The sequence below is a fragment of the Amaranthus tricolor genome, chromosome 10, assembly GCF_026212465.1.
Source record: "Amaranthus tricolor cultivar Red isolate AtriRed21 chromosome 10, ASM2621246v1, whole genome shotgun sequence".
NCBI classification, from domain to species: Eukaryota; Viridiplantae; Streptophyta; class Magnoliopsida; order Caryophyllales; family Amaranthaceae; genus Amaranthus; species Amaranthus tricolor.
The window spans coordinates 28,899,040-28,911,394 of NC_080056.1; the positions used below are offsets into that span (position 1 = coordinate 28,899,040).

Consider the following 12,355-nt stretch of genomic DNA (forward strand, 5'->3'; position numbering starts at 1 on the left):
GCATCTTCTTGGTTGTTCTAAGTGTTCTGGGCTTGTTTACATTGATTAGTTTGAGATTATACGTGAGTATTTGGGCCATAATTTGATTCCACATTGATCTTTGCATAACAAAGACTACATTCAGTCTTAGTTTTGCATCAACTTGGTATCAGAGCCAATTCACGAAAGGGACAAAGGAGGGTATATCAGAAGGACGTTTTGAAGAACTTGCCATTTGTTCTGGGTTGTTTTGAAGGAAGAATTTGAAGGCGATTTAAAAAAAAGCGATAGAACTGGGGATTTTTGCATTTCCAATTCCACAACGTTCAGGGAGTGTCTTCCTTTACTTTGATTTCGTTTTAAATTGTCAATTACAGATTGTTCAATTCATTGCATTATTCATTCTTCGTCTGAACACGAATTGTTCTTCGAAATTGCGATTTTCTTTGTTATTTGTTTGTCTTCGAAAAAATTTTGGGATTATTCTGTGCTGGTTATCTAGCTGTTGTGACTTAGAGACCATGGAACGGGATGTTAGGTTTGAAGTAATTGAGGATAAATTGGATAGGTTGTTTGCGCATTTAGGAATCGATAATCAGAACAGACCACCTATGCCAAACCCTAATTTTCGACCATATGAGGATAGGACCATTAAAATCGATCTTCCTGAATTTGATGGCATCTCACATGACCCCTCCAAGTATCTGGAATGGGAAAGAAGAATGGAAGAATACTTTGAGTTTAAGGAAACACCCCCAAACCAACAGTTTAAGATTGCCAAGATCAAACTAACCAAATCAGCTGCAGCTTGGTTAGAAAGCATTCAAAAACAAAGACTTAGGGAAGAAAGGAATAGGATTAGCACTTGGGATAAACTTAGGAAGCAAATGAAGAGAAGATATGTTCCATCCACATACAAGCAGCAACTGGGGTACAGTTGTATGCCATGAAACAGGGAGCTAGGTCAGTAGAGGACTACCTAAATGAATGGGAGAGATTGTATCATCTTTGTGACCTTCATGAACCTGAGGAAAACAAAGTAGGAAAGTTTATAGCTGGATTAAGGGAAGAATTTAGGGAGAGATTGATGAATACACCTGACCTTACACTACAACTTGCTACCTCTATAGCCATGGAAATTGAGAGGCAACACAGGGCAGCAAACCCCCAAATGAGGAACAACAGGACCTATACCCCAAGGAACACTAGTGCTGTGACCATGCCTAGGAAGGAGTTACCACCCTCTGCACCTAAACCTACTAACCCCAGAACAGAGTCACACACCAAGCCACAGGACATCATTTGTTTTAAATGCAATGGGAGGGGACACTATAAGAGGGATTGTCCCAATGCAAGGGCGTTTACCATGAGAGAGTGTACTGACATTAGGCAAAACACTAACCCTAAGAGACTCTTGGTGTTAAAGAATGGGCAAGAGGAAGAGTTAGACCCTCCCAGCTTAAGTGATGATGATGGTACATTTATAAGAGATGAGCAGGGGAACTGGCACCCTTTTGAAGGAGATTCTGAGGAAGAAGGAGAACTGGAGAAAATTTCCCCGGAAGAAGAGCACTTGAGCCTCATTATTAGAAGGAGCTTTCACAACACACCCTTGAGCAAAAAATCAGACCAAAGAGAGAATATCTTCCAAACAAAATGTAAAATACAGGGGAAGGTATGTGATTTGATTATTGATAGTGGGAGTGAGGCAAATTGTGTCAGTAAGCAGCTAGTGGAGGAGTTACACCTAAAGACTAAGGCTCACCCTAATCCCTATAAAATGAAATGGTTAGACACCAAGGCTAGTGGTTCAGTAAAACGTCAGTGCCCAGTGACCTTAACTTTGGGAACATATGAGGATGAAGTTTTATGTGATGTCTTAGATATGGATGCATGTCACCTCTTGCTAGGTAGGCCCTGGCAATATGACAAGAAAGCCATGCACAATGGGTATGACAACACTTACACTATTAGGCACTATGGGAAGAGGAAAGAATTTTTACCCCTGCCCCCACACAGAGCAGTGCCACCCAAGCCCTCTAAGGAACATGTGCAATTAATGAATAGAAGAGAGTGTGAAAGGGAAGTGCAGGGAACAGAAGAGCTGTATTTGTTAGTCACCAAAGAAGTACAAGATCCCACACCTATACCTGCTGAGATGACTGAGCTATTAGAACAATATAAGGATGTGTTTCCCACTGATCTACCACCTGGATTACCACCATTCAGGGGGGTGGAACACCAGATTAATTTATTACCTGGGGCTAGTCTTCCTAATAAGCCTGCTTATAGGACTAATCCCAAAGAGGCCCAAGAGTTACAGAGACAGGTAGAGGATTTGATGAAGAGGGGCTATGTTAGGGAAAGTTTGAGTCCTTGTGCAGTACCCACTCTTCTTGTGCCTAAAAAGGATGGCACATGGAGGATGTGTATTGATAGCCGTAGTGTAAACAACATAACCATCAAGTATAGGTTCCCCATACCTAGGATTGATGACATTTTGGATGAATTAGGGGGTTCTCAATGGTTTAGCAAGGTGGATCTCAGGAGTGGATACCACCAAATCAGAATGAAAACAGGGGATGAGTGGAAAACAGCCTTCAAGACCAAGTATGGGCTGTATGAGTGGCTTGTTATGCCCTTTGGTTTGACAGGTGCCCCTAGCACATTCATGCGCCTGATGAATGAGATTTTGAGACCTTTCCTAGGGAAGTTTATAGTTGTTTACCTAGATGACATACTCATCTACAGCAAGGACATAGCAGCACACCTAGACCACCTCCAACAACTATTTGAGGTTCTGAGAAAACAGAGGTTGTATGCAAAGCTTGAAAAGTGTAATTTCTTACTACCTGAGGTTAGCTTCTTAGGGTATATTGTGGGCAAGGAGGGAGTCAAGGTAGACCCAATCAAAGTCCAAGCCATACAGGAGTGGCCCACACCCACAACCCTCACACAAATTAGGTCTTTTCATGGGCTGGCTTCCTTCTACAGGAGGTTTATCAGGGATTTCAGCTCTGTTATGGCACCCATAACAGAGTGCACAAAACAGGGGAAGTTCAACTGGACACCCAAGGCCCAGCAGGCCTTTGAGACCCTTAAAAGTATGATGTGTAGTGCTCCCATTCTCAAGTTACCTGACTTTACTAAACCCTTTGAGTTAGAGTGTGATGCCAGTGGCATGGGGATTGGGGCAGTGCTTGTTCAAGAAGGTAGACCAGTGGCATTTTTCAGTGAAAAGCTCAACACTAGTAGGCTTAATTACTCCACCTATGACAAAGAGTTCTATGCAATCATAAGGGCTTTAGACCATTGGTCTCACTACTTAAGAATTCAACCTTTCATCTTGCATACTGACCATGAATCCTTGAAGTATATAAACAGTCAGCACAAGTTAAGTAGTAGGCATGCTAGGTGGGTGGAATTCATGCAAACCTTTGACTTTTGAGCTAAGTATAAGGTGGGCAAAACCAATATCATTGCTGATGCCCTTAGCAAAAAGTACAGCATGCTGGGTATATTAGGTGCCAAGGTTTTGGGTTTTGAATTTATTAAGGACCAATATCAAACCTGCCCTGACTTTGCTGACATATATAAATCATGTGAAACCACACCACAGGGGTTATTTAGTATTCATCAAGGCTATCTGTTTAAGGGGAACAAGCTTTGCATTCCTAAACTACCTTTGAGAACAGTGTTGGTGAAGGAGGTGCATGAGGGTAGTATAGCTGGCCATTTTGGAATTCAAAAGACCCTTGACATGCTTGCTAAACACTTTTATTGGCCAAGGATGCTTGGAACAGTTGGTAAACACATATTAAGGTGCGAGACTTGCCTTAAGGCAAAAGTGTCTTTTCACAAGGGAGAGTATCTACCTTTGCCTGTAGCTAACAAGCCATGGAAACACATTAGTATGGACTTCATGGTAGCCTTACCCAAGACCAGGAGAGGAAAGGATGCTATTATGGTAGTGGTAGATAGGTTTTCCAAGATGTCACACTTCATAGCTTGCACCAAGACTGATGATGCACAACACATAGCCAAACTGTATTTTGCTGAGATAGTTAGATTGCATGGCATACCCAAATCCATTGTCTCTGACAGAGACAGCAAATTTTTGAGTCATTTTTGGAAAACCTTATAGAAGATGTTGGGTACTAAACTGTTGTTTAGCACAGCCTATCACCCTCAGACTGATGGTCAAACAGAGGTGACCAACAGGACTTTGGGTACCCTGTTAAGGTCATTAGTGACCACAAATGTTAGGGAATGGGACTTGAAGTTATGCTATGCTGAATTTGCCTTTAATAGATCACCAAGTCGTGCCACCAAGCATACTCCATTTGAATGTGTGTATGGTAATAACCCTTTGCTTCCTGTGTCTCTGATTGATTTGCCTATATGTGACAGCAAAACAGAGGAAGCTGCAGACTTGATCAAGCAAATGGAAGAAATTCACAAGCAAGTCCATGCAAACCTGGAAGAGACCAACAGGAAATACAAGAAACAAGCTGACAAGCACCTGAAAGCAAGAGCACCAATCCAGGAAGGTGACAAAGTATGGGTGTACCTAAGGAAGAAACGCTTTCCACATCTCAGAAGAAACAAACTACAACCTAGAGCCATTGGTCCCTACCAAGTGTTAAAGAAAATTGGAGACAATGCCTTTGAGATTCAACTACCTGCAGACTTCAACATCTCCCCTATCTTCAACATAGGAGATCTAACACTGCACCAGCCAGTCCAAGAATTGAGGACAATTCTTTCCCAAGGGGGAGGAGTTGATGCAAATGCATCAGGGAACAGTGACCATGGTAGTACTGATCAGGAACAGGACAGTGTTCCCAACTTTTCTTCTACGCCAAACACTCAGAAAGACCAAGGGTCCAGCAATGATACTTCCCACACATCGAATATGGGCTTAAGAATACGAATTGGGATGGAGAAAGATCAAGGCACAACAGAAGATAACACTTTGGGAACAGGAGAACCAACAGAATGCAAGAACAGAGTAACAGTTGATTCTGACGACCAGCTGACCTTACTGACGTTACTGAGCCCAGACCAGGAGTACCTGGACCAAGATGAAGACACCAATGGCATCTCCCTACATGGACCAAGCCATAGAGGCCCTAGGGTGCTGCTAACTAACCACCAGGAAGACCCTAGGATTGGCTAAAGGAGACCTGGTCAGAAGAAAAGAACATCTGTTTTTTTGGCTAAGTGTTGGCCTTGTTTTAACTTTCTGTTTTGTTAGTTATTTGCCACGTGTCTTAGGCAGCCCTGGTAACGGCTATTTTGAGATGTAAAAACTCTATAAATAACTAGGACTCTCATGTATTTGGGGCGCGTTTTGATATTGAGAATAAAATCAGAGTTTCATTGTTCAGACAAGTGTTTGTTTGTTTCGAGTTTGTTTGCAAACTTGTTTCAAGGAATAGTTATTCTTTGGCCGGGGAATTCATAGGTTTTCAGGCAAACCTATAATCTCAGGGAAGCATTCTATACAAGGAACAATAGTCCTTGCCTTGCATACTCCTTAGGAAAGTGTAAGGGTTAGAACAACGTCCAGTAACCCACACGTCTGAAAATCAAGAAGCATCTTCTTGGTTGTTCTAAGTGTTCTGGGCTTGTTTACATTGATTAGTTTGAGATTATACGTGAGTATTTGGGCCATAATTTGATTCCACATTGATCTTTGCATAACAAAGACTACATTCAGTCTTAGTTTTGCATCAGTACATCGCTCAATGATCAATGAAGAATGAACGATGAAGAATGAACAACGATAAATGATCAATGAAGAATGAACGATGAAGAATGAACAAGGATCAATGATCAATGAACAATGAACGATGAATAATGAACAAGGATCAATGAAGAATGAACAAGTATCAATGATCAATTAAGAATGAACGATGAAGCATGAACAAGGATCAATGATGAATGAAGAATGAACGATGAAGAATGAACATGGATCAATGATCAAAGAAGAATGAACGATGAAGAATGAACAAGGATAAATGATCAATGAAGAATTAACGATGAAGAAAGAATAAGGATCAATGTTCATTGAAGAATGAACGATGAAGAGTGAACATGGATCAATGATCAATGTAGAATGAACGATGAAGAATGAACAAGGATAAATGATCAATGAAGAATGAACGATGAAGAATGAACAAGGATCAATGATCAATTAACAATGAACGATGAATAATGAATAAGGATCAATGTTCATTGAAGAATGAACGATGAAGAATGAACAAGGATCAATGATCAATGAAGAATGAACGATGAAGCATGAACAAGGATCAATGATAATTGAAGAATGATCGATGAAGAATGAACAAGGATCAATGATCAATGAAGAATGAACGATGAAGAATGAAAGAAGGATCAATTATTAATGAAGAATGAACGACGAAGAATGAACAAGGATAAATGATCAATGAAGAATAAACGATGAAGAATGAACAAGGATCAATGATCAATGAACAATGAACGATGAAGAATAAACAAGGATCAATGATCAATGAAGAATGAACGATGAAGAATGAGCAAGGATCAATGATCAATGAAGAATGAACGACGAAGAATAAACAAGTATCAATGATCAATGAAGAATGAACGATGAAGAATGAACATGGATCAATGATCAAAGAATAATAAACGATGAAGAATGAACAAGGATAAATGATCAATGAAGAATGAACGATGAAGAATGAACAAGGATCAATGTTCATTGAAGAATGAACGATGAAGAGTGAACATGGATCAATGATCAATGAAGAATGAACGATGAAGAATGAACAAGGATAAATGATCAATGATGAATGAACGATGAAGAATGAACAAGGATCAATGATCAATGAACATTGAACGATGAATAAGGAACAAGGATCAATGAAGAATGAACAATGAAGAATGAGCAAGGATCAATGATCAATGAAGAATGAACGATGCAGCATGAACAAGGATCAATGATGAATGAAGAATGAACGATGAAGAATGAACATTGATCAATGATCAAAGAAGAATGAACGATGAAGAATGAACAAGGATAAATGATCAATGAAGAATTAATGATGAAGAAAGATTAAGGATCAATGTTCATTGAAGAATGAACGATGAATAGTTAACTGGATCAATGATCAATGAAAAATGAACGATAAAGAATGAACAAGGATAAATGATCAATGAAGAATGAACGATGAAGAATGAACAAGGATCAATGATCAATGAACAATGAACGATGAATAATGAACAAGGATCAATGATCAATGAAGAATGAACGATGAAGAATGAACAAGGATAAATGATCAATGACGAATGAACGATGAAGCATGAACAAGCACTAATGATCAATGAAGAATGATCGATGAAGAATGAAGAAAGATCAATGATCAATGAAGAATGAACGATGAAGAATGAAAGAAGGATCAATTATTAATGAAGAATGAACGACGAAGAATGAACAAGGATAAATGATCAATGAAGAGTGAACGATGAAGAATAAACAAGGATCAATGATCAATGAACAATGAACGATAAAGAATAAACAAGGATCAATGATCAATGAAGAATGAACGATGAAGAATGAGCTAGGATCAATGGTCAATGAAGAATGAACGACGATGAATAAACAAGGATCAATGATCAATGAAGAATGAACGATGAAGAATGAACATGGATCAATGATCAAAGAAGAATAAACGATGAAGAATGAACAAGGATAAATGATCAATGAAGAATGAACGATGAAGAATGAACAAGGATCAATGTTCATTGAAGAATGAACGATGAAGAGTGAACATCGATCAATGATCAATGAAGAATGAACGATGAAGAATGAACAACGATAAATGATGAATGAAGAATGAACGATGAAGAATGAACAAGGATCAATGATCATTCAAGAATGAACGATTAAGAGTGAACAAGGATCAATGATCAATGAACAATGAACGATGGACAATGAACAAGGATCAATGATCAATGAAGAATGAACGCTGAAGAATGAACAAGGATCAATGTTCGTTGAAGAATGATCGATCAAGAATGAACAAGGATCAATCATCATTGAAGAATGATCGATGAAGAATGAACAAGGATGAATGATCAATGAAGAATGAACGATGAAGAATGAGGAAGGATCATTGATCAACGAAGAATGAACGATGACGAATGAACAAGGATAAACGATCAATGTAGAATGAACGATGACAACAATACAACGATCAATGATCATTAAATAATGAACGATAAAGAATGAGCATGGATTAATGATCATTAAAAAATGAACGATGAAGAATGAACAAGGATCAACGATCATTGAAGAATGATCGTTGAAGAATGAACGAGGATCAATGATCAATGAAGAATGAATGATGAAAAATGAACAAGGATCAATGATCAATGAAGAATGAAAGATGACGAATGAACAAGGATCAATGATCAATGTAGAATGAACGATGAAAAAAATACAAGGATCAATGATCATTGACTAATGAACGATAAAGAATGAGCATGGATTAATGATCACTGAAGAATGAACGATGAAGAATGAACAAGGATCAATAATCAATGAACATTGAACGATGAATAATGAATAATGAATAAGGATTAATGATCAATGAATAATGAACGATGAAAAATGAACAAGGATCAATGATCAGTGAAGAATGAAGGACGAAGAATGAACAAGGATCAATGATCAATGAAGCATGAAGGATGAAGCATGAACAAGGATCAATGATCAATGAAGAATGATCGATGAAGAATGAACAAGGATGAATGATCAATGAAGAATGAACGATGAAGAATGAAACAAGGATCAATGATTAATGAAGAATGAACGACGAAGAATGAACAAGGATCGAGGATAGATGAAGAATGAACGATGAAGAATGAACAAGGATCAATGATCAATGAACAATGAACGATTAACATGAACAAGGATCAATGATCATTGAAGAATGAACGATTAAGAATGAACAAGGATCAATGATCAATGAACAATGAACGGTGAAGAATGAACAAGGATCAATGATCAATGAAGAATGAACAAGGATCAATGTTCGTTGAAGAATGATCGATGAAGAATGAACAAGGATATATCATCATTGAAGAATGATCGATGAAGAATGAACGATGAAGAATGAACAAGGACGAATGATCACTGAAGAATGAACGATGAAGAATGAACAAGGATCAATGATCAATGAAGAATGAATGATGGCGAATGAACAATGATAAACGATCAATGTAGAATGAATGATGACAACAATACAAGGATCAATGATCATTGATTAATGAACGATCAAGAATGAGCAAGGATTAATGATCATTAAAAAATGAACGATGAAGAATGAACAAGGATAAATGATCAATGAAGAATGAACGATGAAGAAAGAACAAGGATCAATGATCAATGAACAATGAACGATGAAGAATGAACAAGGACCAATGATTAATAAAGAATAAACGATGAAGAATGAACAAGGATCAATGATCAATGAACAATGAACGATGAATAATCAACAAGGATCAATGATCAATAAAGAATGAACGATGAAGAATGAACAAGGATCAATGATCAATGAACAATGAACGATGAAGCATGAACAAGCATCAATGATCAATGAAGAATGATCGATGAAGAATAAAAAAGGATCTATGATCAATGAAGAATGAACAATGAAGAATGAACAAGGATCAATGATCAATTAAGAATGAACGATGAAGCATGAACATGGATCAATGATGAATGAAGAATGAACGATGAAGAATGAACATGGATCAATGATCAAAGAAGAATGAACGATGAAGAATGAATAAGGATAAATGATCAATTAAGAATTAACGATGAAGAAAGAATAAGGATCAATGTTCATTGAAGAATGAACGATGAAGAGTGAACATGGATCAATGATCAAGGAAGAATGAACGATGAAGAATGAACAAGGATTAATGATCAATTAACAATGAAAGATGAATAATGAACATGGATCAATGATCAAAGAAGAATAAACGATGAAGAATGAACAAGGATAAATGATCAATGAAGAATGAACGATGAAGAATGAACAAGGATCTATGTTCATTGAAGAATGAACGATGAAGAGTGAACATGGATCAATGATCAATGAAGAATGAACGATGAAGAATGAACAACGATAAATGATCAATGAAGAATGAACGATGAAGAATGAACAAGGATCAATGATGAATGAAGAATGAACGATGAAGAATGAACATGGATCAATGATCAAAGAAGAATGAACGATGAAGAATGAACAAGGATAAATGATCAATGAAGAATTAACGATGAAGAAAGAATAAGGATCAATGTTCATTGAAGAATGAACGATGAAGAGTGAACATGGATCAATGATCAATGAAGAATGAACGTTGAATAATGAACAAGGATAAATGATCAATGAAGAATGAACGATGAAGAATGAACAAGGATTAATGATCAATTAACAATGAACGATGAATAATGAACAAGGATCAATTATCAATGAAGAATGAACGATGAAGAATGAACAAGGATCAATGATAAATGAAGAATGAACATGAAGCATGAACAAGGATCAATGATCAATGAAGTTTGATCGATGAAGAATGAACAAGGATCAATGATCAATGAAGAATGAACGATGAAGAATGAAAGAAGGATCAATTATTAATGAAGAATGAACGACGAAGAATGAACAAGGATAAATGATTAATGAAGAATGAACGATGAAGAATGAACAAGGATCAATGATCAATGAACAATGAACGATGAAGAATAAACAAGGATCAATGATCAATGAAGAATGAACGATGAAGAATGAGCAAGGATCAATGATCAATGAAGAATGAACAACGAAGAATAAACAAGGATCAATGATCATTGAAGAATGAACGATGAAGAATGAACATGGATCAATGAACAAAGAGGAATAAACGATGAAGAATGAATAAGGATAAATGATCAATGAAGAATGAACGATGAAGAATGAACAAGGATTAATGATAATTAAAGAATGAACGATGAAGAGTGAACATGGATCAATGATCAATGAAGAATAAACGATGAAGAATGAACAAGGATAAATGATCAATGAAGAATGAACGATGAAGAATGAACAAGGATCAATGATCAATGAACGTTGAACGATGAATAATGAACAAGGATCAATGAAGAATGAACAATAAAGAATGAACAAGGATCAATGATCAATGAAGAATGAATGATGAAGCATGAACAAGGATCAATGATGAATGAAGAATAAACGATGAAGAATGAACATGGATCAATGATCAAAGAAGAATGAATGATGAAGAATGAACAAGAATAAATGATCAATGAAGAATTAACGATGAAGAAAGAAGAAGGATCAATGTTCATTGAATAATGAACGATGAAGAGTGAACATGGATCAATGATCAATGAAGAATAAACGATGAAGAATGAACAAGGATAAATGATCGATAAAGAATGAACGATGAAGAATGAACAAGGATCAATGTTCATTGAAGAATGAACGATGAAGAGTGAACATGGATCAATGATCAATGAAGAATGAACGATGAAGAATGAACAACGATAAATGATCAATGAAGAATGAACGATGAAGAATGAACAAGGATCAATGATCAATGAACAATGAACGATGAATAATGAACAAGGATCAATGAAGAATGAACAATGAAGAATGAACAAGGATCAATGATCAATTAAGAATGAACGATGAAGCATGAACATGGATCAATGATGAATGAAGAATGAACGATGAAGAATGAACATGGATCAATGATCAAAGAAGAATGAACGATGAAGAATGAATAAGGATAAATGATCAATTAAGAATTAACGATGAAGAAAGAATAAGGATCAATGTTCATTGAAGAATGAACGATGAAGAGTGAACATGGATCAATGATCAATGAAGAATGAACGATGAAGAATGAACAAGGATTAATGATCAATTAACAATGAAAGATGAATAATGAACATGGATCAATGATCAAAGAAGAATAAACGATGAAGAATGAACAAGGATAAATGATCAATGAAGAATGAACGATGAAGAATGAACAAGGATCAATGTTCATTGAAGAATGAACGATGAAGAGTGAACATGGATCAATGATCAATGAAGAATGAACGATGAAGAATGAACAACGATAAATGATCAATGAAGAATGAACGATGAAGAATGAACAAGGATCAATGATCAATGAACAATGAACGATGAATAATGAACAAGGATCAATGAAGAATGAACAATGAAGAATGAACAAGGATCAATGATCAATTAAGAATGAACGATGAAGCATGAACAAGGATCATTGATGAATGAAGAATGAACGATGAAGAATG

The 12,355-nt window shown here is 36.7% G+C and overlaps 1 protein-coding gene across 1 annotated transcript; it reads left to right on the forward strand.

Annotated features, from left to right (window-relative positions):
- Nucleotides 1-925: 925 nt before the first annotated feature.
- LOC130825021 (uncharacterized) lies at nucleotides 926-3,427 on the forward strand. Its single transcript, XM_057690046.1, has one exon. The coding sequence runs from the start codon at nucleotides 926-928 to the stop codon at nucleotides 3,425-3,427; it is 2,502 nt and encodes an 833-aa protein (XP_057546029.1).
- Nucleotides 3,428-12,355: the final 8,928 nt, after the last annotated feature.

Coding starts and splice junctions, on each gene's coding strand:
- LOC130825021 (XM_057690046.1), top strand. CDS start 926: ATGAAACAGGGAGCTAGGTCAGTAGAGGACTACCTAAATGAATGGGAG.